Genomic DNA, 27,186 nt, shown 5'->3' on the forward strand with positions numbered 1-27,186 from the left:
AATGTTTAGTGAGTAAAATTAGCAAGATTAGTGACTGAATGTATATAAGGAACTGAAGGGGGAGTTAAGGGCAATTCTTAGATTTCTAACTTGGTAACTAGATAGAATGGTGGTTCTCTAAAATAAGGAACTTAGGCAAAGGAGCAGGCTTTGGAGGACCTGCTGAGTCCAGTTGAGACTTGACAAGTTTAAAAAGCATACAGGGAGGCCAGGTGCAGTGGCTCACACCTGTTATCCTAGCACTTTGGGAGGCGGAGCCAGGAAGATCGCGTGAGCCCCGGGGTCTGAGGTTGCAGTGAGCTATGATGACACCATGCCACTCCATCCAGAGCCATAGAGCAAGACTGTCTCAAAAAAAAAAAAAAAAAGTGTCACAAAGCACTGTGGTGATGTACAGGACAATGTGCCACACTCTCACGTGCACAGACAGCTTCACAGGCCTGCTTGGTCCCTCTTACCTTTGCTCATAAGCTTGCTCTTCCATTTGGAATGCCCTTCCTCTTCTCTTGGATGATACCAATTCTCTCAATACTTCAAAGACTTCCTCCTGCTTTTACTGATCACTCGGGTATTTTAAGTGGTACCAAAAATAAAAACCATGTTTTTCAACTATTATGTGTGTAGGGCAGCAGGGAATTTGGTTTCTCCAAGTGATTTAGAAACTAAGAGCAGGGACAGGAATAGTCCCCAGCAGAAGGCTGAAAACCCAGTTTTTCTCACCAAGCTCCTAAGTTGCCTGATTGGCCTGGTTTAGTTTAAGTGGGTATGGTTTTATTTTGGTAAGGAACTAATGTAAGAAAGAGGCTTTGTAATCAAAAACTGGAGCTTCAGAATTCTGGTTGCACCATTTACTATGTGACTCTGGGCAATTTATTTAACCTTCCTGAGCCCCAGATTCCTCTACTTTAAGGATGTCACTGACCTCAAAAGGCTGGTGTGATAAGAGGAGATACTGTTTATAAAACAACTAGTAAAGTGCCTGGCATATAGTATTTGCTGAATAAATGACTTCCCCTTCTTACTTGCTCTCTGTGCAGTCCTGCACAGCATTCAATACTGTCTGAGGACAATGTATCATATCTGAAATCAGTATGCAACAAGTATCTCTTTGCCTTCAGCACAAGGACAGACACAAATTCTCCTTTTCCAGTGTTTTTATTTGCACATTTAACATTCACAAATCATTTTATAGATTTCTTCTTTTCACAGCTTTATTATTTATAGGAAAGATCAGGATTAAAATGGAATTTTGAAAAGGACCGAGAAATTACCACCACGATGACATAGAGTACAATGGCTCTGAAAGAACAGAGTGAACAAGAGCAGCGTGTGGCCACTTCCTACTAGGCAGGAACAATGACTTCATAAGGCAAAGCCTTTACTGTTATTTCTTCCTCCCACCTAGTTTAACGCCAAATAGAAAGGCATTCTATTCTTGTACTACTGCTCTCGGAGGGCCTAGGAATATAACTGGTAGCATAAGCGACCAGATGCATCCCTTGACTACAAACACCTGAATAGCACAAGCTACATTTTGATGCATTAACCATCCCTCTGGGAGAATTAAAAAGGAGGCAGAAGTTGTTTGATTCTTAAGACTTTGAGAGAAAAGGGGTATGTGTGTGGTGGTGGAAAGGGAAGGGAGAGAAAAGGGGCTCAAGGAGGGCAACAAACCTAACCCCTTCCAATGTATAACTGCTCTTGTGTTCTTCTCAGATGCTGACGATATGGTCTTCCATTGCTCAGGAAAAAAAGTTACCGACATCCAGTCAGTTCTAGGGTGCAAAGACTAATAACAGGGAACACACCCTGGGGAAGGGGTATGTTCATTTCATGTGCATAATAATAATGCATAACAATGCACAATAATGCAATTCAAAATTGTGTCCTACTATGCTCATCTAATGTGTTATTGTAAATCAATTTACTGTATGACCCTGGGCAATTTACTTAACCTTTCTGTGCTGCAACTTTCTATTTGTGAAATGTGAATTGTAGTACTGTATGCAGAGGACTAGAGGAGATGCACAAAAAGCACTGAAGAACAGTGCCTGGCAAAACCAGTAGAGACGGAAAGCAGATTGGTGGCTGCCAGGGGCTGGGGTGAAAGGGTAATAGTAATGACTGCCAATGGCTACCGGGTTTCTTTGTGAAGTAATGAAAATGTTCTAAAATTAGATAGTGGTGATGGTTGCACAACTTTGTGAATATACTAAAAACCACTGAATTGTACACTTTAAAAGGTGAATTTCATGATAAAGTGTATCTCATAAAGCTGTTATAAAAATTCTTAAAAAAATAGAATAGTGCCTGGTACACATTAAGTGCCCAATAAAGTTAGCTATTATTAGCAGTACTATTATTGTCATTATTATTAATATTATTTGGCCATTCTATAGCCTAAGTAAATCCCAAGAAAGTCTTCTTAATAAAAGCCCACAGAATGTAGAAAAGTATTTCTAATTTACATATATGAATTAACATTCATACATTTATTTCCATCCAAATGTCTCAGAAACTAACAGTCTAATTAAGAATCACAATTTCAGTGCTTTACACTGGGCTAAAACAGCTGCATGCAATGGATGTCTTATCAAATCATGATAAGCTTTAGCTAAATTCCAAGGACTTGATATTATCCAAGAATTTGAACTGACAGGAGATTTTCATTTTCCTCTCCAGGAATAAACAGGCAGTCCAAATACAATAAGTAGTTAGATTATATAAAGTACATAATTAAATCTCCAGGCTTGCTAGCCTTCTAATCACATTTTGGGGGATACTTTTTATAAAAAGACAAATACAGTAAACAGTAAAATGCTCACCAGTCCCATGCCCTGTGACCCCACCTTGCGCAACAACAGAAAAACTCCACACCACAGTGAAAAGATCAAAATCAACTCATGTAATAAACCTCTTAAGAGGCAAAAGATTTAATGATTAATGGTTGACTTTTAAGACTATACTGCACATTCAAATATGTTGGCATTAATTGAGTTTTTATCATCTGAACAGCAATTAAATCCAGTCTTCACCCTTCCTATTGCTAAAGATATATGACAGCAGAGTCTCAGTCTCAAAAGTAGGAGCAGCAAGTGATTACTCAGGATGGCAGTGACACACCACGTTCTGCAGTGGTCTTGAATTTCATCTGAAGCATGAAACTTCCCAATTCCTGCAACAGGGTTTCCTTTGTTGGAGTCCCCTGTCCTTCTAGTCCTCATTTCTATCATTAGCCATGTACCTTTGCAGGGAATCAGGAAAAGCTGTGTTGAGGGTTACAACTTCCAGACATTCAGGTCTTAACTTGTCACAGAAAGCAATTGTACTTGTTTGCATATATTAAGAAAATATTTATTCATACTTTCAAACTGACCACTCACTTTCAGAAAAATTAAACATCCATTTTATCCATTTTCATTTAAATCAAATAAAACCATTCCCTAAGTTACCCAAGAGCAAAGATTAATACACAGAACAAGCTGCCTTAATACCCAATATGTATACCCCACTCCTCACGTACACACACACAAATCCCCCAAAGCTGTGGCCTTAGAAATTTCTGATCAAATGTTTAGCCTGAGTAAAATTTGGTAAAGACTTAATTCCCTTTGAGAAGCATGGTTACTTCTTTAATCTTACATTATAATCATTGAGGCAGATTATGAAATAACTTTGGGAGAGGACATATTTTAAGTGGAAAGCTAGAAAGACATAGGAAATGGATGATAATTAAAGACTAATTTCAAAATTAGGATCAGTTCCAAAATATTTCCTTTACCACTTCAAGACTGAAACATTGGCTTTGTCCTGAAAGGGTTTATTTTATAATTTAAAAAGTAAATTGCAGTAAATACAAATATATAACCAAAAAATCTGGACAAGGCCAGAACAGAGGGGACCAACTTTGTAATGCTTTGAAACTATCATTCAAGAACCCATTTGGCCTGGTATCATTCACTTGGTTAATCTGGGGATGGAGAAAAATACGTTTTAAGAACCATACTTATGTGTAGGTAGCCTTTAAATACAAAATGAATAAATATTTAAATTCTACGATAAACGAGAAGTGTGGAATAAGAAATTCGTATCTTTGTCACTAGCTATATATTTACAATGAGTGTTTCCTGTCTGCCTCCTAATCTTTGTCTATTAGAGTTCTTCAATGTGCAATTTATAGAAGACAACAGCTCATATTACCTTAAAGGAGCCCTGGTTAGCTCAGAATCAGCCTGTCCCAGATCCTCTGCCCCCGGGAAAACCTTCACACTTGTGTGCATAAGTATCTGAGAGTACAAGTAGGTGCACATGTGCAAAATGTACTTATCTAAAGGGGAGCTAATTAGCTTGACAAATAAAGTCTAAAACCAAGAAAATAAATTGCTATTCCCCAACCTGAAAAACACATCTAAAGAAAAACTGTTAAGCCCACTATGAAAGGCAGCAGCTGTAAACCCAACTCCTCCTACGTCATGCTCTAAGTATCTAGCTGTTCTGTTAATCATCCATCAGAACACTAAATCCCTCCATGTTCACGCAGTTAAATGTAGGCTTCTGATTTAGCTTTACTTTCTAGTTAGAGGCCAGAATACACAGAATAATAAAGAGTTCCTTATAGCTATACTGTATCCAAACTGCCTCATTCTACCCTTATGAGAAGGTACCCACATGATATTATGTATTAGTGACCTACTGATCTAAATTTCTGGGGTTTTCTATTTGAATAAGCTCCAGCATTGGACCACTGAGAACTTCAGTTGAAGGCAAATTACATGTGGACTGCTAACATCTTAGATTGCATATTCAGAGCCAGGAAGTAAGATTAAAAACTCGAGTGCCAACCGAGGTGCTGTTAAGCATGGCAGAAAGGTAACTATACAAAAAGAATAAAAAGGCCGATTCTTTAGACGCCTTTTTCTTTCTTTTTTTTTTTTTCTTTTTTTTTTTGAGACAGGGTCTCACTCTGTTACTCAGGCTGGAGTGCAGTGTGGCACAATCATAACTCACTGCAAACTCCAACTCCTGGCCTCAAGCAATCCTCCTGCCTCAGCCTCCTGAATAGCTGGGACTACAGGCATGCCCAACTATTTTTTTTTTTTTTTTTGTAGAGACAAAGTCTCACTATGTTGCCCAGGCTGGTCTTGAACTCCTGACCTCAAGCAATACTCCTACCTCAGCCTCCCAAAGAGCTAGGATTACAGGTAGGAGTCACTGTACCCAGCTTGTTTGTTTTTTTTTTTTTTTTTCAGCAATAAGTTTAGAATTTCCTCTGATCAAAATCTGGATGTTGGCTAATGCATATTTTCTCATTCCACATCTATGAAACTCCCCCTTAACTTCTGTCATTGCCTTTTTAAGCTTGAGAGAAACAAAAGAAAATGGATATAGACCATCCATTCTGTCTTATGAAAAGAGAGGCATATTCTAATAGTCATAAGGCAATATTAAGAGCTGCACCTGAACTGGTATTCTCAAAACTGAAAATAGTTACCAACTCTATTCAATTTATAGGACATATCCATGTGCTTCCCTAGTCATTGGTTTTCACCCAAATGGACCACAGTGACTCCATCACGCTTTTCTGAGGCATTATACTATGTGCTGTATGCACATGTATTTTAAAGAAAGGACATTAAGAGGAAAAGGACCGCCTTTCAAACATCAGTTTCTCACATAAGTGGCAATAGTGCTATATGGCTCCCTTTTCATCTCCTCATCTACCCAGTTACCAAATACCTCTAAAATTAAACAAAAGAGGGCAAGAGGCAAAGCTTCATGTTGGATTGCATGTTTCAGATGACCTTTCAGTTTGCTCATTTTGAATTCCCATTTCCTGTTTTACTAAGGAGTAAAGGTGAGAATCATCCAACTGATGACAAAATAAAATAGGAAAACCGGATAAATGGCGAGGGCTTTGCGGTTTGGAGGCTGGCTATCGGCAAGAAAAGCTGTAGAGGCTAAGGAAAACAAGACACAACAAAAAAGAATATTTAGCAGAATAATATTGTCACACTTACTAACATTTACTAAACTTTAATGTGCTTGGCATAATCTGGAACATAGATTAACACTAAAAGTTCAGTTACATTTCTGATCCTCAGACAAAAAGGCATTCTGCAGCAGTTTTTCAGATAGTTGGGGGCTTCCTATTTCAAGTATTAAAGCTTTAAAAGTTTTCAATCATTTTGGATGGAAACCTTTCTAAAAGGAGTTTCTTAACCTTTCCTGAGAAGTTACTGAACTGTGCTGAACAGGCTAATAAAGATGTGTAAAGTTATTCATGCCTATGGTAAACTGCCTCATACTGCTATGCTTTTTGAGTTCATTGTTCTTCTTAGATATCAGCTCTTTTAAAAACCATCCTCTCTTGCCCACCCAGGCAAAACCTACTCATCTTTTTACTCATCAAGAATCACCCCTCTTTGCTGAAATTATCTTTTCTGAATTATCACCTGGTATTCTGCCACCCCAGGCAGAAACTGCCCACTTCCTTCTTCTGTGTTCTCACTGTACCCTGCACAGACTTCCATCTCCCACCTGGAACACCTGCTGCCCTTGCCTTAAGTGTTTTCATGTCTGGCTGCTCCGTTAGATTGGGAACTCCAGGGACAGGGTCAATGCCTAGCACTGTACCTGACGAAGTTTGTGATGGACATTTGCTGAATTAAAGCCTCTCTCTCCTAAGATTCTACTTTCTGATCTGCTGTGCGCCGGTACACTAGATAACTAAGCTAGTTAGTATTGCATGTGTGGTAATTATCAGACTCTAAGTGAGGGAAGCAGGGGCTGTCTCATGAGTAAGCACCCAAGCTTAATATAGTCTTTAGAACATCAAATTCTGGCTTCCTCAGACCTTTTCTGGATTAATTCTTAGCTTTCAACCATGTTTGAAAGCAATGAGATGTTACTACACTTAAAAATATTAGGCAGTCTGTCTATCCCATTAAATCAGAAGCTAGTGAACACTTCTAGTTTAAGCTGGAATTTTAAGAGAATTTTAGAAATATAAAAACAATGAGCACAGAACATTCACAGCCATTAATATAGGCCCTTCCTAATCATTTTTTTTTAATTTTTTAGAGACAGGGTCTCACTCTGTCACCCAGGCTGGAGTGCAGTGGCCTGATCATAGATCACTATAACCTCAAACTCCTGGGCTCAAGCGATCCTCCCACCTTAGCTTCCCAGGTAGCTAGGACAATAGGTGTGCACCACCATGCTTGGATTCCCTTCCTCATCTTTAGCAAAAGTACTTCTAGTACTTTTGCTAGAAGCAAAACAGTACTACATAATGAGACTTAAACCTACACTGGAAAGTGCTATAGTTCTCAAGGGTGCATGATCTGCTTGAGTTTGAAATTTGACTCCCCTACTCACTAGTTACGTGTCCTAGGGCAAGGTCCTTAACCTCTCTGTGATTGTTTCTCATCTATAAAATGGAACTAAAAATAGTATTTATCTATTAGGGTAGCTGTGAGGGTTAAATGAGAGAATATATATAAAGCACTCACAACAATGCCTGGCCTATAGTAAACAATCCATAAATGCTATTATTTTTATTATGATTAGTTTGTCAGGAAAAGATCCAAGTCATCTCACCTATGCCTTGTATATACCAGGACTGAGCTGAGTCTAGTGTAACCTACTTTCCCAATCCTGTCCATTATTTAAGGAAAAATAAAGATGTGACTCTCCACATCTTCTAAGTCCAGATACTCAACTAAGATAGACACCATCCCTCCCCATCAATGCCTGCTTAGAGCAGAGGGTTCTACGGATGACACTGGCAAGAATCCTATCATTCACATCTGACTCTGGAGTTACACTGCTCCTCATCTTGTCTTCACCTTTAATTCATGTTTTTGTTCTATTCTGCTGTTATAGAGATAAGTACATACTTACCAACTACAGACCAGGCAAACATCGCGGTCACCACAAAAAGCCGAACCATGAAGTTTATTGGTCCTGGCTCAGCCAAAAGTACTAGCCGGCAAATCAGCATTGCCACCGTCAAGGGAAGTATACAGTAGCCCAATACGCAGAGGCTCTGAAAAAAAGATCTAAAAACAAAATACATCCATAAATATCATAAGTACGGCTGATGTATCATGACACAACTTACTACACAGATTTCTATGCATTGTGGAGTGTTGCTTCCCTCCTGATAATGTCTATACTCTAACATTGCACGCTTTAATTTTCTCTCCCTATACTTTCACTCCTCTCCTCTTAAACCCCTTAAAAGAGTCAACTGTCTAATATCAAATGATCTGCTCTAATTCCTAGAGACCACTTTCTCCCACTGAACCTCTAAGGTAGTGGTTCTCGTTTGCTAGTTTATAGACCTATTTGAGAATCTGTTGAAAGCTGCCTCCCAAAATGTACATAATCTTCTAACAAAAGATTCTGCCCGTGATTTCAGGGGCTGGAGAGAGCATCTGAAGCTTACCAAAAGACCCTAGATAATTTAACATACTCTAATTCAGCTAGGTTATCTGTCTATGCAGTGGTAGTAGTTTTAAGAGAACTTTCTCTTTGGCCCTCATTTAGTTTGATTTTTCTTTTAAAAAATATCTAACTAGCCTGGTTTCCTTAAAAATATAAGATAATGTGGCTAGGTACGGTGGTTCACACCTGCAATCCTAGCACTTTGGGAGGCCAAGGGGGGAGGATCACTTGAGGCCAGGAGTTCAAGACAAGCCCAAGCCTGGGCAACACAGCGAGACCCTGTCTCTACCACAAATTAAAAAAAAAAAATTAGCCGGGCATGGTGGCACACGCCTATAGTCCCAGCTACTCAGGAGGCTGAGGCAGGCAGATCACTTGAGCCAAAGAGTTTGAGGTTGCAGTGAGCTATGACGATGCCACTACATTCTAGCCCAGGCAACAAAGTAAGACCCTGTCTCAAAAAAAAAAAAAAATCTAAGATATGCTTCCTGGCAAGAGAAAAAGAAGGGATGCATTTTAATGATACTCACATGTTTCCTCCAAGAAGTTTTGAGTTCACAGTAATGGTAACTGCACCAAACCAGACAACAACAAACACCTCTGCAAACTGGGGCCCTCCATCTTTTTCACTATCTGCAGAGCCTCTTTGCAGCATTCTGAGACAAGAAAACAGCATAATTGCCTAATCTTTTACTTGGAGCAACAAAGTTAAGGCATGAGTTCTCAAACATTGAATCAGATTGCTGCGCTATACCTCACCTGAAGATTTGTAATATGTAGGTTGTGCTAAAAGGAAAATGCCAGAAGTATTTGGCAAGGCTCCCTTACTTCAAATTCCAAATGCCTCAAGACTACAAGGGGTACTCAATTTGACCTTGTTGGAATGTTTAAATGGATTACTGAAGACCTTTTCTGTTTAAGCAGAGGTTATAAACTAAAGGGCCAAATGTGGCTCACAGACATGAGGTTTTTGGTTTATATAATACTTAAATGGTTTTAAATTTAAGTTGACATTGGTAGGTTTCACATAAGAATATGTATCCTGGATTTTCTCGAAAAAGCAGTAGACTTTCTAATGCTGGGCCTGCATTCCAACATGGACAACAACCAAATGCAGCTGACATAATACCAAGGGGCTTACAGTCACCAAGCCACTACTGCATGCATTTAGATTACTACTCTAGCCTTTAGACACATCTGAATGTGTAATTCTTCGGTTAAGGTTTTAGTTCACATATTTAAAATTGGAAACTGTTCATAAATCTATTTAGTTGTAGATTTTTTTTTAAAAAATAAAAACACAGATTATTACTAAAGGACTTTGCTTTGAAATTGAGTAGTTGAACAGCCATGCAAATATTCTTTGTCTAAGAATTTTATAGGCATAAACTGTCTTGAATTTTGGACTTAGAATACCTGGACTTGGTGTTAGTTTTCCTAGAAAAATAATAAATAATAGCAAGCTCACAACCTCTTGTTATTACACAATATAGAGAAGTCACACAGTAAGTCTTGCTCTGCTATGCTGTTTGCCAGTATGTGCAGGCTTTTGTATTCTATGGCTGTGTATATTCCATTCCAAGTCCTGACAATCAGATATAAAGAATGTGCCTGCACTCATCACTTGTCTCAAATCCCTATTGCTTCAGCATGTTATGATGGAAAGAATATTAACTAGCCTGGAAAGCAGGAGACCCTGATACTGATTCTAGTCCTGTCACTAGGTATGTCACTTGATGTCTTAAGACTTCAGTTTTCTCTGCAAATTAGTGGGGTTAAACTACATAATCTCTAAGGTTAATCTTTTAAAACTAAAAAAATTATATGCTCAGAACTTCTAATATAAACCCTTCCATCAAGGCATTGGCCTGCTTCCTTGATATGGTTATTAAAGGCATGAGACATAACACTCTACATTATTACCTAAATTAACATATGCTCAATTTAAATTAAAAAATTAGTAGAAAAGACAATAAGAAATTTGTTGAATTTAGAACCATAAAGGGTTAGGCCTGGAAAGGACTCTCACCATCTCCTTTTATAAATATGGAAGAGGAGACCCAGAGTGGCTAATTGGGAAGGGATGCGTAATAATCACAGAGATACAAAACAGGCAGTCAGGAAACCTGAGGCCTACCACTAATTATGTGATCTTGGTTAAGTCTTCAACCTTTTTGAACCTGAGCTTGTTTGTCAAAAAAGGAAAATAATATTGAATTCTTGTTATGAAGATAAAATAAGAGGAAGTATATAAAAGTTTTCTGTAAACTGGGCAAAATCATTATGCAAACTTTGGTTATTAGTAGCCCAAAGTCACATAGCTAACTGATAGCAGAGTCAGGATGAGAATCTAGAACTGAATCCAACTGCAGTATTTTTTCCACTCCATCAATGGTTATATTCCCCTCTCCAATGAAACCTTCCTTTTTTCTTCTGTCCCCCCCACTTTACATACAATGCATATGGGAAAGTATAGCACTTTGAAACATGATCTTGCTTTTAACTCTCTACCACTTCAATTCTAATTTATTCTCATTCACATTTTTAGTAAGATTTAAAGAAAATTATGTCTGTAAACAAAAGATGCTTAAACCTATAAATATTTAAGTGACTTAGTTTAATGGGGGGAGGTACATGAGAGTAATAAAACAGACTAAGAAATCATTGATAAATAAAGGTAAACATAATTTCCACATCTTTAATTCCATTATGTTTTAATTTATCTGGAAAGCTGCTTGCCTTTTTGGTCTTAAATACCTAAGAAGTACAATATGTCATACAAGTCCTAAATGAAATATTCAATCAAAATTCCCCTCAATTTTAAAAATCTGAAAAAAAGTCTAGTTTAGCTCAAATGACAAAGAAAATGTAAGTACTTACAATGCGAGTGTCACACAAAGAATCAAAGGGCCCCACAAATCCCCTACAAGGCAAGAAAGACAGAAGATGGATAAGAAGCAAACATGTAATATTTTCTATCTTTATTCCAATAGCTACCTCTCCCACTCTTGGAATTCAGACATCAAGGCTCTCTTTGTCTGCCTAAGCCTTCCCACCTCTCCTATCCCACTACTTGCCCTCCCTGTTCCCTAATCCTGAATGCACTTCTTCACATATCTTTTAAATCACCCTTCTCTCCATATACTAGCACATTCCAGCATGCTATAATTAAATACCAATGGACAAGCAGTCAGAAGACATAGGTACCCCATCCTGTACCCTCAGAAAAAAGATTATAGCCAAGACACTTTACCAATCTGAGACTGTATTAGACAAGGCAAGTATAATCATGCTCACTTCATGAATATGAAAAATGAACTAAGAAGGAAGTGACTTGCCCAAGTTTACTTTTTTATTTCTTTAGAGACAGGGTCTCACTCTGTTGCCCAGGGTGGAGTGCAGTGGTGTGATCATAGCTCACTGCAGACTCGAACTCTTGGCCTCAAGCAATCCTCCTGCCTCAGCCTCCTGAGTTGCCAGGATTTCAGGTGTGAACCACTGCACCTGGCAATTTGCCCAAGTTTATATGTAGAGGTAGCACCAGAACCTAGGTCTTCTGATCCTTAGTCCCAAAGTTCTTGCCACCCTGTTACACTGCTTCCCTTTTACAATTATCACATTGAACTAATATGGAGTAGCTGTTCTTCTAGGTGAAAAAACAGCCCAATATTGGTAATTCCACAAGGTTAAACTTTAACAACACGAAAGCTTTCTGAAAATTATAAAAGGCTCTGACAACATCAGATCTAGCTAACAGGGGTCCTCAATCAAAAGCTGTTCAGTGATTAGTATGCCAACAGTTCAGTAACACACAACTTAGTGCACAATTACTTTCCTCAACTAATTAAAAAAAAAAAGGTAGAAGGTGGACATGGTGGCTCATGCCTGTAATCCTAGCACTTTGGGAGGCCAAGGCAGGAGGATTGCTTGAGGTCAGGAGTTTGAGACCAGCCTGAGCAAGAGCAAGACTCCATCTCTACCAAAAATAGAAAAATTAGCCAGGCGTGCTTGTGCATGCCTGTAGTCCCAGCTACTTGGGAGGCTGAGGCAGGAGGATTCTTGAGCCCAGGAGTTTGAGGTTGCTGTGAGCTCGGCTGACGCCACGGCACTCTAGCCCAGGTGACAGAGAGAGACTTTGCCTCAAAAAAAAAAAAAAAAAAAAGGGTACATATCCCACATTTAACTTCAACCTCATATGTACATATCTTTTACCTAAGAGAGGTATACATATGTATACACTTAATATTATTTTTTATAAGTAATTTTGACACAACTGCAAAAAGTTTAGAAAAGATATAAATAATCATAATCTTCTCACTCTAATAAAACTATTGTCCATCTTATTAATTTTTTTTAACTGATCACCTGAAAAACTGAATTCAAGTACAGTCAGGTGCCACATAATGACATTTCAGTCATTAACATATGACACATATGACATGGTCCCACAAGATTATAATGGAGCTGAAATACTCCTATCACCTAGTGACCAACCCTCAGGTGTTTATAGTGATGCTGTTATAAACAAAACTACTGCGCTACCAATCACATAAAAGTATAGCACATATACTTATTTACAATACGTAATACTGTACTTGATAATAATAATAAATGACCATGTTACTGGTTTACGTATTTACTATGTTTTTATAGTTAGAGTATATTCCTTCTACTTACTAAAAAAACAAGTTAACTGTAAAACAGCCACAGGCAGGTCTTTCAGGAGGTATTCCAGAAGAAGGCATTGTCATAGATGACAGTTCCATGCATATTATTGTCTGTGAAGACCTTTCAGTGGAACAACATGTGGAGGTGGAAAACAGTGATATTGAAGATCCTAACCCTGTGTAAGCCTAGGCTAACGTGTATGTTTGTGTATTAGTATTTAAAAGAAATTTGAAAAAGTAAAAAAATAAAAAATTTAAAAACAGAAAAAAGGTATAGTATAAGGATATAAAGAAAATATTTTTGTAGAGCTGTACAAAGTGCTTGTGTTTTATACTAAGTGTTATTACAAGAGTCAAAAAGTTTAAAAAAACTAAAAAGTTTATAAAGTAAACTAAGGTTAATTTATTATTGAAGAGAGAAAAATATTTTTTTTTATAAATTTAGTGTAGCCTAAGTGTATAGTAATGTCCTAGGCCTTCACATTCACTCACCACTCACTCACTGACTCACCCAGAGCATCTTCCAGCCCCACAAGCTCCATTCATGGTAAGTCCCTGTTATAGGTGTACCATTTTTTTAAACCTTTTATATTGTATTTTTACTATACCTTTTCTGTATTTGGGTATGTTTAGATACACAAATATTTACCATTGTGTTACAACTGCCTACAGTACTAGTACAGTAACATGCTATTATATATAGGCTTGTAGCCTAGGAGCAATAGGCTATACCATGTAAACTAGGTGTAGTATAGGAGGCTATGCCATCTAGGTTTGAAGTACACTCTATGATGTTCACACAACAAAATTGTCTAATGATGTATTTCTCAGATGTAACCCTGTTGTTAAGTGACACATGAGTATATAATGACATTAATACACTGTGTTTTTTTTAATGCACTGAAGATTTTTTTAATTCATAGAAAATTTGTAACAGTATTTTAGTTATTTTCTTATTGCTGTAAAATATATAACAAAATCTGTCATTTTAACCATTTCTTTCTTTTTTTTTAAGAGACAGAGTCTTGCTCTGTTGCCTAGGCTCGAGTGCAATGGTGCGATCATAGCTCACTGCAACCAAAAACTCCTGGGCTCAAGCAATACTCCTGCATCGGCCTCCCAAGTAGCTGGGACTACAGGCGTGCGCCACCATGCCTGGCTAATTTCTTCTATATATTTTTAGTTGTCCAGCTAATTTCTTTCTATTTTTTTTAGTAGAGACAGGGTCTCGCTCTTGCTCAAACTGGTCTTGAACTCCTAAGCTCAAATGATCCGCCCACCTCAGCCTCCCAGAGTGCTAGGATTACAGGCGTGAGCCACCACGCCCAGCCTGGCCTGAACTTCCATTCTAAATTTTAAATTTCTTCCCAAAATTTCATTTATATATTCATTTGCATATTTTTTCATCCTGCAAAATGATGTCAGTTTTATTACCACAGACTCTTTGCTTTATAAAGTATTTATGATAAGATACAGTGAGATGAAGCAAATCCTCAAAAACCTCATATACTTACAATCTCTCAAGAGAGTATTACTTCTCCTTGGGTACAAAACATGCATGAATTTTTTCCCAACAGCTTTTAGATCACGCATCTGAAAAACACAAACAACTTGTATTGTGATGACCAAGATTGCCAGGCAGCCCCCTCACTTAATTTGCTAAAATCTCTTTTATTTGAATCTCCTGAAAGCTCTTCATTGAATTTTCAAGCAAATTCCAGTTCAACCCTTTCACTGTACCAACAAACCAGACAGGTAGAGCATGCTTTTTCTATTAACTCCTTAAGCCAGCATTTAACAGTTTTCCATATCCACTGTTTTGATTTTGAAAACTCTAAAAGAGAAACAGTCCTCTCGATATGCTACATAAAGAAACCAAAATAACAGCACTATGAAAAGCTGCTCTGCAAAATATAGTATGTGACATTCATTTCATACAAGATGAGGTCCCAAGGGCCCATCAGCCTGCTCCCTAGCTACCGCATTCTTTTTAGTATATAAAATAATTTCCAACATTCCCAATTTCAACTGGTAAATGAATCCCAGAAGCTAGATACAAAAGAAATCAAGACATTTGAGGAAAGCTTCAGCAATGCAAATATAACCTGTCAAAATACCATTGAGATAATTCTGTCCTAGTTTTTTCACCTAATCCATATCATTAAAAACTCTTTATAAACATAACTTTTAATAGTTGTTTAGCATTCCACCACATGGCTATAATATAATTTACTTAACTAGTATCCCATCTGTTGTTAATTTGTTTCCAACTTCCCCATTACAAAAAAAATGCAATAATGATCATCTTTGTATGTTGATATTTTTTATGCTCAAAAAATTTTTTTACTTTATTTTTCCTTATACTATATTTAGAGAAGCAAAAAGTTTAAAAAGATTTGGACATTTTAAGATTTTAATACCCATTATAGCCAAACTGCTCTCCAAAATGGCTGTACCGAATTATTCTCTAGGGGAGAATCTTAAACTTCAATAAATAAAACATACGGAAAATCAGTGAACCAAATGAAAATACTGCACAGTACTATCAGTTATTTAGTCCCATGATACCGAACAGAAGTTCTCTCAACTAGTCTAACTTACGATGGTATTCTGAACAGATTCATTTAACGTGGAGCTGTCAAATTCCCGAATGCGAGATCTCACAGGGATGGTGATTTCTCCTTCTATAGGGATGTCTTGTGAAATAGATATATCGGAAAGGCCTGCAAACTGAGAAGAGTCAGGAAAAAAAAATTAAGCTAGTAATAAACTGCAGCATTCCTCAGAGATAGCATCATTTCCTAGAGAGTAGGGACCATTTCTTTTTGTAGGGTTTTACATAGTAGTTAAAGTAGGTGTGAGCTCAACAGACATTAAGCAATGGAGTTGACTATAATTCTCAACTGCTTATTTCTTTTAATTTAAAGGAGATAAAAAAATAAAATAAAGGAGATGGAATATAATGAAAAAATATTTAAAGTAAATGCCATAGACACTTTTCTTGCCCACCAATATCTGGTTTCTTTCAAGCATGAAATCTTCACATGACACACACTAGCAAGATTGAAATATTAATTGCAAAGCTTTAAAAAGTGACCTTTTAGCAATCATATCTTAGAACCACCTCATTCTTTTTTTTTTTTTTTTTTTTTTTTTTTTGAGACAGAGTCTCACTTTGTTGCCCGGGCTAGAGTGAGTGCCGTGGCATCAGCCTAGCTCACAGCAACCTCAGACTCCCGGGCTTAAGCGATCCTACTGCCTCAGCCTCCCGAGTAGCTGGGACTACAGGCATGAGCCACCATGCCCAGCTAATTTTTTTTTTGTATATATATTTTTAGTTGGCCAGATAATTTCTTTCTATTTTTGGTAGAGACGGGGTCTCACTCTTGCTCAGGCTGAGAACCACCTCATTCTGTTGCACTTCTGCTCCTGAGTAGGCTCTAGTGGCCTCTGCTGGCTAAAAAAGAGCATTACGTGAAACGTAAAAGGAACTAGGAAAAAAACAGGGAAATGGCAAAATACACTTTGATTACACTCTTTTTCCCAGGTTATCTGGCAACCACAGAGCAAATAAAATTTTCAAAGTTTGAAAAGTTTCAAAGTTTTGAAAATTACTATTTACTATTGAAAATACCTATCAATACTGAAGGCAAAATAAAGACTTTTTTTCAGATATGCAAAAACTGAGATAAGAAATGCTAAAGGAAGTTCTTCAAGAAGAAATACAGGGCCGGACACGGTGGCTCACGCCTGTAATCCTAGCACTCTGGGAGGCTGAGGTGGGTGGATCGTTTGAGCTCAGGAGTTCGAGACCAGCCTGAGCAAGAGCGAGACCCGTCTCTACTAAAAATAGAAAGAAATTAGCTGGACAACTGTAAATATATATAGAAAAATTAGCCAGGCATAGTGGCACATGCCTGTAGTCCCAGCTACTCGGGAGGCTGAGCCAGGAGGATTGCTTGAGCCCAGGAGTTTGAGGTTGCTGTGAGCTAGGCTGATGCCACGGCACTCTAGCCTGGGCAACACAGCAAGACTCTGTCTCAAAAAAAGAAGAAATATGGTATCAGAATGAAACTCAGATTTACACAAAGAAATGATGATCTCCAAAAGTGGTTAAACTGAAGGTAAATATGACTTTTTTTCTTATTTCTAATTATTCTAAAAGATAACTGCCGAAAGCACAGGTTTGCCAAACTTTTTGTGAAGTGTCAAGCAATAAATATTTTAGGCTTTGAAAGTTACACAGTTTCTGTTGCAACTACTCAACTCTGCCATTACAGCATGAAAGCAAAGATAATACATAGACAAATAAGTATAACTGTGCTCCCATAAAATTATACTTACAAAAAGACAGCGGGTCAGTTAAGTTATAAAAATATATTATAACATTTAGGAGATAATTGGAAATGGAACACTGACAAGATTCTTGATATGAAGGAATTATTAATTGTTTAGATCTGTTAATGTTATTGTGGTTATATTCTCTTTAAAAACAGAATCCTTATCTTTTATAGATGCATACTAAATATTTATTAATATAATGATACCTGGGACTTGCTTCAAAATAATAAAGGAATTGAGTAGGGCTATAGAAGAAAGAAGACTGGTCACAAGATGATAATTATTAAAGGTGAGTACATGGGGATCCAATTTACCATTCTCCTTTTGTATATTTTGAAAAACAAAAAATAGAACTATCATATGATCCAGAAACCCCACTTTTGGGTATATATCCAAAAGAAAGTATTAAATAAATCAGTATATCAAAGAAATACCTGACTGCCCATGTTTATTGCAGCACTATTCACAATAGCCAAGATATGGAATCAATCTAAGTATCCATCAATGGATGAATGAATAAAGAAAATGCAGTATATATACACAATGGAATACTAGTCAGCCATAAAAAAGAATGAAATCCTGTCATTTGCAACAACATTGAAGAAGCTAGAGGACCTTATGTTAAAAATAAGCCAGGCACAGAAAGACAAATATCGCATGTTCTCACTTACATATGGAAGCTAAAAAAGTTGATCTCATGCAGATAGAGAGTAGAATGATGGTTACCAGAGGCTGGGAGGGCAGTGGGGAGCGTGGGAGTGGGGTGGATAAAAAGGGATTGGCTAATGGGTACAAAAATACAGTTAGATAGAAGGAATAAGATCTAGTGTTTGGCGGCACAAGAGGGTGACTATAGTTAATAATTTATTGTATCAAAAAACTAGAAAAGCAGAATTAGAATGTTCCTAACACAAAGAAATGATAAATGTTTAAGCTGATGGATATCCAAATTATCCTGATTTGATCATTACACGTTGTATATTTGTATCAAAGTATCACATGTACTCATAAATATGTACACCTGTTAATTATCCATAAAAACTAAAAACTAAAAAAAATTTTTAAAAAGTTAAAAAACAAACATTCTTAATTCTAGGGGTTAAGTTCTTTTTTTATTCTTGTCTCCTCCCCACAAAGTGAACCAGAATATAACTAAGCTTCTAGATCTTAGATTTTGCAGGAAATATGTGGCTAGAGGAACATACTAAAAATACCACAAGGATACAATTAGCCAAATATAAGACAAATTACCCAATTTAAGTAAACAAATTACATAAAAAAGAGAACAATATATTAAAAAAAACTAAATAACCAAATGCAATTTGTTGGCCTTGTTTGGATACTGGTTTGAACAAAACAGCAAAAAAGACTTGTTTTTAAAAAAAAACTGAAAGAAGATAAGCAGGGATTAGATGATATGAAGGAATTATTAGTTTTGTTATGTGTGATAACAAAGAAAACAAAGAAAAAGTCTTTTCCTGTTAGAGAAACATACTGAAGTATTTCTGAATGAAGTGAAATGTCTGGGATTTGCTTTAAAATACTCTGAAAAGATCATGAAAGACAAGGAAAGACTTAAAAAACATTACAGATTGGAGGAAACTAAAAAACTAACTAACTAATGCAATGTGGAATCCTGGATAAGATCCTGGAACAAAAAAGGACATTCATGGAAAACTTGGTAAAACTCAAATAAGGTCTATAGTTTAGGTAATAATGTTATTCCAATGTAATTTCCTGGTTCTCATCAGTACATTATGCTTATGTACAATGTTAACATTAGAGAAATCTTGGTGAGGGGTATAGAACTCTCTGAACTATTTTTACAGCTTCTCTGTATGTCTAAAATTAGTTCAAAATAAAATGGTTAAAAAAAACTCCAGAAAAAAAATGTGGTGAGATCAATAAGAATAGCAAAATATTGATAGGTACATGGGTTTATCATACTACTCTTCATTTTATATATTTGAAAGCTTCCATAATAAAATTTAAAAATATATCATTCCAGGCTGGGCGTGGCAGCTCATGCCTGTAATCCTAGCACTTTGGGAGGTGAAGGTGGGAGGATTGCTTGAGGCCCAGGAGTTAGAGGTTGCAGTGAGCTATGATGAGGCATAGACTCTGTCTGTTCAAAAAAAAAATATACACACACACACACACACACACACACACACACACACACACACACATATATCAGTATCATTCCCTGCTTTTGCCATTCTCTCAAACTACTCTCCTTCCTCTCCTCTTTCCTAATCAAATTTTTCTTTACTCTCCCACTCAATCCTTTGTAATCCAGCATTCTTGCAACTTTACTGACACTGCTCTCTAATAGTAACCTCCCCTAATCAGGAAATACAAGGATCCTTCCTCAGTTTTCATCATCCTCTTCGAATATTCTGCAGCATTTAATGTGTAAACCACCCCTCACTTTTTCTGGTTTGTTTTTTTTTTTTTTTTTTTGAGACAGGGTTTTGTTCTGTCACCCAGGGTAGAGTGCAGTGGCATCATCACAGCTCACTGCAACTTCGAACTCCTAGGTTCAAGTGATCCTCCTGCCTCAGCCTCCCGAGAGGCTGGGAGGGACTGCAGGCCCATACCACCATGCCACAGCTAATTTTGCTATTTGTTATAGAGATGGGGTCTCGATATGTTGCTCAGGCTGGTCTCAAACTCCTGGCTTCAAGCGATCCTCCTGCCTCGGCCTCCCAAAGTACTAGGATTACAGGTATAATGTGCCCGGCCTAAACCACACCTTTTTGAAGATGTATTCTCTGTTTACTACTATGACACTATCTTTTCAAGCTCCAGGACTACTTGTTTCGAGTTTCCTTATGGCCTGCTACTGTTAAGGGAGGCAAGGCAGTGCAGTATAAGAAATACGCTTTAAAGCCAAATAGGGCTCTGTTCTCACATGGAAACAGCACTGCTATAAAAATTGCATAACACCTGCATTGCACCTACCACATAGTCAATGCTCAACATATAGTATTTGGAGAATACTGGTAAGAGTGCAGGCTAGGCAGGCTGGGTTCAAATCCCAGCTCCATTATTTACTATTCATGTAACATTAAGCAGGTTACTTGAACTCTCTGTGCTTCAGTGTCCCCATCCGTAAAATTGAGATAATGGTACCATCATCACAGGGTTGATGTGAGAAAGAAATGTATTAATACACGTAAAGCACTTAATATCAGGCACACAGCAGGGGCTAGATAAATGTTAGCTCAGGCTGAACATTCCCAGGGAGTCAATCCAGTTTTGTCACTGTTATAAAATAATTTGGCTGTTCTCTGTGCCTTGTTCCTGGGAGGTAGTCTAAACTTAGAATTTCCTGAATTATAGGAGTACTTTTGTCATTCATGGTAGGTTCTGATAGTTTATGCTAACAGGTGAGTCATGGTAGGCCACTAGATAGTTTACGCTGAGGAGATGACTCATGATGGGGGCTAACCACATCAGAAAGACCAAACATATAATTAGAGGGTTGGGGCTTTAGGTCACAAGATATAAGACCAAACTCTGGGGACAGTAGGAAGCTGAAGACTGAGTTCAGTTATGAGACCAATGATCTAATCAATCATGCCTACACAATGAAACTCCAATAAAAACTCTAGACACGGCCGGGTGCGGTGGCTCACGCCTGTAATCCTAGCACTCTGGGAGGCCGAGGCGAGTGGATTGCTTGAGGTCAGGAGTTCGAGACCAGCAAGAGCGAGACCTCGTCTCTACTAAAAATAGAAAGAAATTATCTGGCCAACTAAAATATATATAGAAAAAAAATTAGCTGGGCATGGTGGCGCATGCCTGTAGTCCCAGCTACTGGGGAGGCTGAGGCAGTAGGATCGCTGAAGCCCAGGAGTTTGAGGTTGCTGTGAGCAAGGCTGACGCCACAGCACTCACTCTAGCCAGGGCAACAAAGCGAGACTCTGTCTTAAAAAAAAAAAAAAAAAAAAAAAACTCTAGACACATGAGTGAGCTTCTCTGGTTGGCAATATTCTGCATATTGTCACACACAGATCTACCAGGAGGGTAACACACCCTGACTCCATAGGGAAAAAACAAGAAATCTTTGTATTTGGGACCTTCCTCCACCTAACCCTGCATATCTCTCCCTTTTGCTGTTTTGGATTTGTATCCTGTTGCTACAATGAATTTGTAATTTTATTTTATTTTATTTATTTATTTATTTATTTATTTTTTTTGAGACAGAGTCTCGCTCTGTTGCCCGGGCTAGAGTGAGTGCCGTGGCGTCAGCCTAGCTCACAGCAACCTCAAACCCCTGGGCTTAAGCAATCCTACTGCCTCAGCCTCCCGAGTAGCTGGGACTACAGACATGCGCCACCATGCCCGGCTAATTTTTTTCTATATAGATTTTTAGTTGGACAGATAATTTCTTTCTATTTTTAGTAGAGACGGGGGTCTCACTCTTGCTCAGGCTGGTCTCGAACTCCTGACCTCGAGCGATCCACCCGCCTCTGCCTCCCAGAGTGCTAGGATTACAGGCGTGAGCCACCGCGCCCGGCCGAATTTGTAATTTTAAGTATGGCACTGTCCTGGGTTCTGTGAGTCATTCTAGGATCAAAGGAACTCCTGAATTTGTAGCCAGTTGGGTCAGAAGTGAGGGTGGTCCTGGGAACCTCCAAACTTGTGGCTGGTATCTGAAGTAAAAGCAGTCTTGTAGAGGACTATGCTTTTAACCTATCAAGTTTGGCCTAATTCCAGGTGGCTGGTGTCAGAAGTCATTGCAGTCACTTAAGTGTCAGGTGATCCCCCCAATCCCCCATATCTCCTCTCAAGAGAACTAGTGACAATGTTCCACAAGCTGAGCCAGGAACTACAGCCCTCCAGCCCCCTATATACAGGACTTCCAGGCCCTCAGCTAATAGATCTGCTCTCTGTCTAACCTTCAGTGGGAAAGAAAGGTGACTTGGACTCCAGGCCTCTCCCCTTTCCCATGTGCAGGCAGGCTCTTGCATATATACACCCATGTGCACACAAACACACATGCGTACTTTGTTGCCTGGCTTGGGCAGTGAGAGGAACAGGTAGAAGCAGAGCCAAAAACACACAATAAAAGCCGGGACTGCAGCCCTGAAAAAAATGGCTGGGAGCTGATGGCTTATACCATTGACCAAAATGCTGGTGAGAGAAAGGAGTCAACAAGGGAGAATCAAGCAGGATTCAGCTCAGTCCAAGAGGCCTGGCTCCAAGGAGTGGGTGGAAGGTGGCTAGTGATATGTTCTCCAGCCAGCCCCTTCTCCTGGGGCCAGCTTCCTCACATAGCCCAAGCTGCAGCCATCACTACAGCTCTTTTTCCTGCTCCCTAAATATAGATAGGCATTACCCAAATTTCTGTCTTTTTAACTTTGTGCAGATGACTCCTAAATCAACATTTCTAGTCCTGGCCTCTTCTGAGCCCTGAAATCCAACTGCCTGTTAGCTATCTACTGAATGGCCTGCCAGTATCTCAAACTGAACATGTCCCAAACTGAATTAATCAACTTTTAAGGCCCTCACCCAGCTAACTCTCCTTGTATATTATCTATCTTTGTTCAGGTCATCACTATACTGTCAGTTGTCTATAAGCCTACTTTTCTTTCACTCTCTCTCTATTTTTTTTTTTTGAGACAGGGTCTCACTCTGTGACCTAGGCTAGAGTGACATCATCATAGCTCACTGCAACCCCATACTCCTGGGCTCAAGCGATCCTCCTGCCTCAGCCTCCTGAGTAGCTGGGACTTACAGGCGCGTGCCACCACACCTGGCTAACTTTTTTTTTTTCTATTTTTTGTACAGATGGGGTCTTGCTATGTTGCTCAGTCTGGTCTCAAACTCCTGACCTCAAATGATCCTCCTGCCTCAGCCTCCCAAAGTGCTAGGATTACAAACATGAGCCACCATGCCCGGCCTATAGCCTTGCTTTTCAAAATGTGGTACTGGGAGCAGCAGCAGCACCAGGGAGCCTTTTATTAATAGAAATACAGAATTGCAAGCCCCATCCTAGACCAACTGATCAGAACCTACAATTTAACAAGACTCCCCAGATGCTGCTGTGCACATTAAAGTTTGGAAAACACTGATCTAAGACATACTCTCCCTAGCACAGTACAAACCTTCATGGATTCTGTCTTATCTCTCAAATCCTCACATCTCCCACTACTGCCAGATGCCATCATTTCTTCCTAGGACTACTGCAACAGCTCCACTGGTCTTCTAGATTCTAGACATTCCCCCACTGCAATTTATCCTCTGTTACGTTGTCCAATTTATGATTTTAAACCCTTTACTCCTCAAAAATATCCACTGGCTCCTTCTAGCCCGTTAAACCTCCCAGGTTAATAGTCAATAATAACAACTTATTGCATGATTATTATGTGCCAGGCACTCTATTAAGTGTGTTAACTCATCTAATGTGTTAACTCAATTTAATCTACCTAACAATTCTATGAAGTATTGCTGTATTTCTATTTTACAGATGGGGGAACTGAGGCATGGACGGCTTTTGGTAATTCCCCCAACATCCCACTAGTTATGTGACAGTGCTTAGAATAAAACCTAAGCAATTTGACTCCAGAGCACACATTCCTAACTGCTGTCCCATACTGCCTCCCTAATTCAGTAGGCTTACCTATTAAAACTTATCCCCTAATAATTCCCTGTGCTTCAGCCAAAGTGATCTATCTATTATTCTATAGATACATTAGCACCTTCCAATCTCTGTGCCTTTGTCCATGAGAGGCTGTGTAGCATAAATGGACATAGTCTGGGCTTCAGGGTCAGACCTAGGCTCAAATTTCAGGCCTAACCACTAACTGGATGTAGACTCTAGGGAAATCATCAAACCTCTCTGCATCTCATTTCCTCATCTGTATGTAAAATGTAGTTAACAGCCACCTAACTGAAATGGTTGCTGTAAAATTTAGGAAATACACAAAGGATGTTTAGCATAATGCCTGGCACATAGCAGGTGCTCAAGTATTAATAGCTCTTAGGCTCACCTGAAATTTCAAATCCTACTCATCCTTTGAGGCCCCTTCAAATATAACTTCTACCATGTAGCCTGTTTGGTCATCCCAACGGGACATGATAGAATCTTCTTTTAAATTTCCCTAATATTGTATGTGCAACTTTCTCTTATATATCGCCTTATTTTAGCATTGTATATTTGTCTTATCCTTACAAATTAGACTGTAAGCACCATAGGGGCAGGCCCTTTGTATTCCCTAAAGCAACTAGCACAGTGCATTACACACTGTGGGAGTTCAAAGAACATCTGTTGAATACAAATGGATTGGATACTGAGTATTGAGTGACCAAAACCACTGAAATTAACTGGGAAAAGCTTCACAGAAGAAGAGTGGGGCAGTTTAGATGAAAGCTAGGAACTAAAAACAGCTAAGCACCTATGACTATGTTGTGGTAGGTACCATGTGTACATTAGCTCATTCAGTCCTCTCACTAATCCTGTGATGAATTTCTATCACCATTTTCCAAATGAGGAAACTGGGGTTCAGAGTGATTTTACTCAAGATCACAACTGCTCCATGAGTTCTTAGTCCAATTCACTCTCTTTCACTGCTATACCCTCAGTGCCAAAGAGTTCCTGGAACATAGTGGATGCTCAGTAAATACCTTTTAAATGAAGGAAGAGATGAGCAGATAGAGCTAGTAAGCAGCAGAGCTAGGACTAGAATCAAGTTCACTTGGCTCCCAGTTCAGTTCTCCACTATGTTGTCAATTTAAAACAAAGAAAAGGTAAGTACCATTTATTGAACAACTACTATATAACTAAACACATTGGGAAGAGGGACATTGGGGCTGAATGTCAAGTTAATTATACTCCTCAGTTCATGGCATTGATTGTGTTAGACACCTTACATAAATTATGTTATTTGATCTTTTTAAAACTCTGAGGCAGGTATTTTAATCTCCATTTTACAGATGAAGAAACCCCCTCTATGAAATGATTTGCCCAAATTCATACAAGCAGCAGAGTGGGTGGATAACATCCCAGGTAAGTCTAACTTCAAAACCTGTGTTCTTAAATATTTGTCCACACTTTGGGCTTGTACTTGCAATAGAAATTCTACCCCCTGTAGAGACAGAAACAAGAGAATCTTGGGAAGAGGATGGCAAGGAGCTGTGGACAGGAAGGGCAGGGATTAAATTTAGCCCACTGGGGTAACTGAACAAGTCAAGACTCAAGTTATAAGCAATAACACCTTAATGTCCCATGGGAAGCAATCTCTCATTACTCCTAGAATGCTGCTATCCAACAAGGGCTGGTGACAGGTTTTCATATGAGAGGACAGCAGAAGAAAAGATACGTTAGAATTCTTAAAACTCAGCATTTAACACAATGTAGGGGACGAGGATCAGCCTTAAGAGTACGTAAAGGAAAGGCGTGGAAGGAATAAGGAGGGCAGGGGCCAAAGCCATTAGCCCAAAGAACAGGTGCAGTGTTGGGACTGGTTCTGGAGTCAGGTACAGGAAGGGCCTGCCGGGCGGAAAGGGCTCCAGCTCTCTCAGGTCACGAGCCCGTCCCCTGACTTCCTTAGGGGGCACTCTTGCCTCACCCTCGGTCCCTTTTGTCGCAGATCCCAAGCTCACCAGGGGCCTGGGCGATGCTGTCCCCGGGTCTCCTGGAGACTCCTCCGCTTCCGCCATCTTGGCCCTCCTTCTCCGGGGTCGCTCCCACAGGCCTTCGCGGAACCTGAGACGTGGAGGCCGCGGCCGGTCAGCGCGTCATCGCGCGGCGGTCGCGTCACTGAAAGGCGCCTGGCAACGGGTGGCGCCCTCAGCCCTTCGCTGTCCCTAGCCCTCCGGGTGTCGGGAAGAGCTCCGTGTCGCCTCGCTTCTAAGGGGCCATGGGTCCCGCTAGACACGCTCCCCCTTTAACACTCAACCCTGACCCTCAGATCGCTCCGTCGGTCTCCCGACCGCGACCGCAGCCGCCCCCGACCCCACCGACCCCACACACCCCCTTCCCGCTCTCAGGAGCTGGCTCGGAGTGCAGCATCCCCAAGCACAGTACCTGGGGCCAAAAGCCCGCCCCTGTCCCTGGCCACGGAGCAAATTCAAGTTTCCGTGTTCCCGACTGGAGGAATCAAGCCTCGTCGCCGACTACTCCCTCCGCCCCAGCCCCTGACCCGCTCACTCCCTGCGGTTCTCACCCCGCCGCCAAGCCGCTTCCCACTTCCTGGCCTTTTATAAACCTCTCTGCTGTCTCTACACGGACCCTCCAGGATTACTTTTCTCCCTCACCCTCTTTGGGGAGGGGGAGGAAAAAAAGCTTCATTGGCCAAACTTTTTAATCCCACTACAACTTCCAAAGTTGCTAAGCCATTTGGGGCAAGTACTGAAAATGTTCCCTGTCTAAAAGAGGGTAAACTACTGTAAGAATAACTTAAACAAATCTGCATGTCCCAACCCCTTTCTCCATACCTCATGTTAGGGCTTTCCCGGTGTCTCTGACTCGGCTACCTTGGCTCCAGGCTAAAATGTGGTCACGTAATAGGTCACATAATAACAGCCATTGTTGATGCAGTCAGTATTTAGGATACCTGAGTGCCCTTTGGAGGTGGGAAGTATTTAATCAAGTAGGGGATGGGTGGGAAATAAAGTGCTTTATATTTCTGGATAGGCCATCTGGGAAAGCACCGAAGTGTAATAGTAAACTTAAGGAGAAAGAATGTGGAGGGATAAAATGCCCAAACTAATGGAGCTT

At 39.4% G+C, this 27,186-nt stretch overlaps 1 protein-coding gene across 1 annotated transcript; it reads right to left on the reverse strand.

Moving 5' to 3' along the window:
* Positions 1–5,248: 5,248 nt before the first annotated feature.
* On the reverse strand, positions 5,249–26,554 carry YIPF6 (Yip1 domain family member 6). Its single transcript, XM_045537800.1, has 8 exons — positions 26,494–26,554; positions 26,070–26,172; positions 15,717–15,845; positions 14,630–14,708; positions 11,329–11,371; positions 8,979–9,104; positions 7,903–8,060; positions 5,249–5,957 (listed from the first exon to the last, which is right to left on the reverse strand). Exons 2-8 carry the CDS (start codon positions 26,124–26,126, stop codon positions 5,842–5,844), a joined length of 708 nt encoding a protein of 235 aa, XP_045393756.1. The 5' UTR covers positions 26,127–26,172; positions 26,494–26,554; the 3' UTR covers positions 5,249–5,841.
* Positions 26,555–27,186: the final 632 nt, after the last annotated feature.

This window comes from Lemur catta, chromosome X, assembly GCF_020740605.2.
Source record: "Lemur catta isolate mLemCat1 chromosome X, mLemCat1.pri, whole genome shotgun sequence".
In the NCBI taxonomy this organism is placed as follows: Eukaryota; Metazoa; Chordata; class Mammalia; order Primates; family Lemuridae; genus Lemur; species Lemur catta.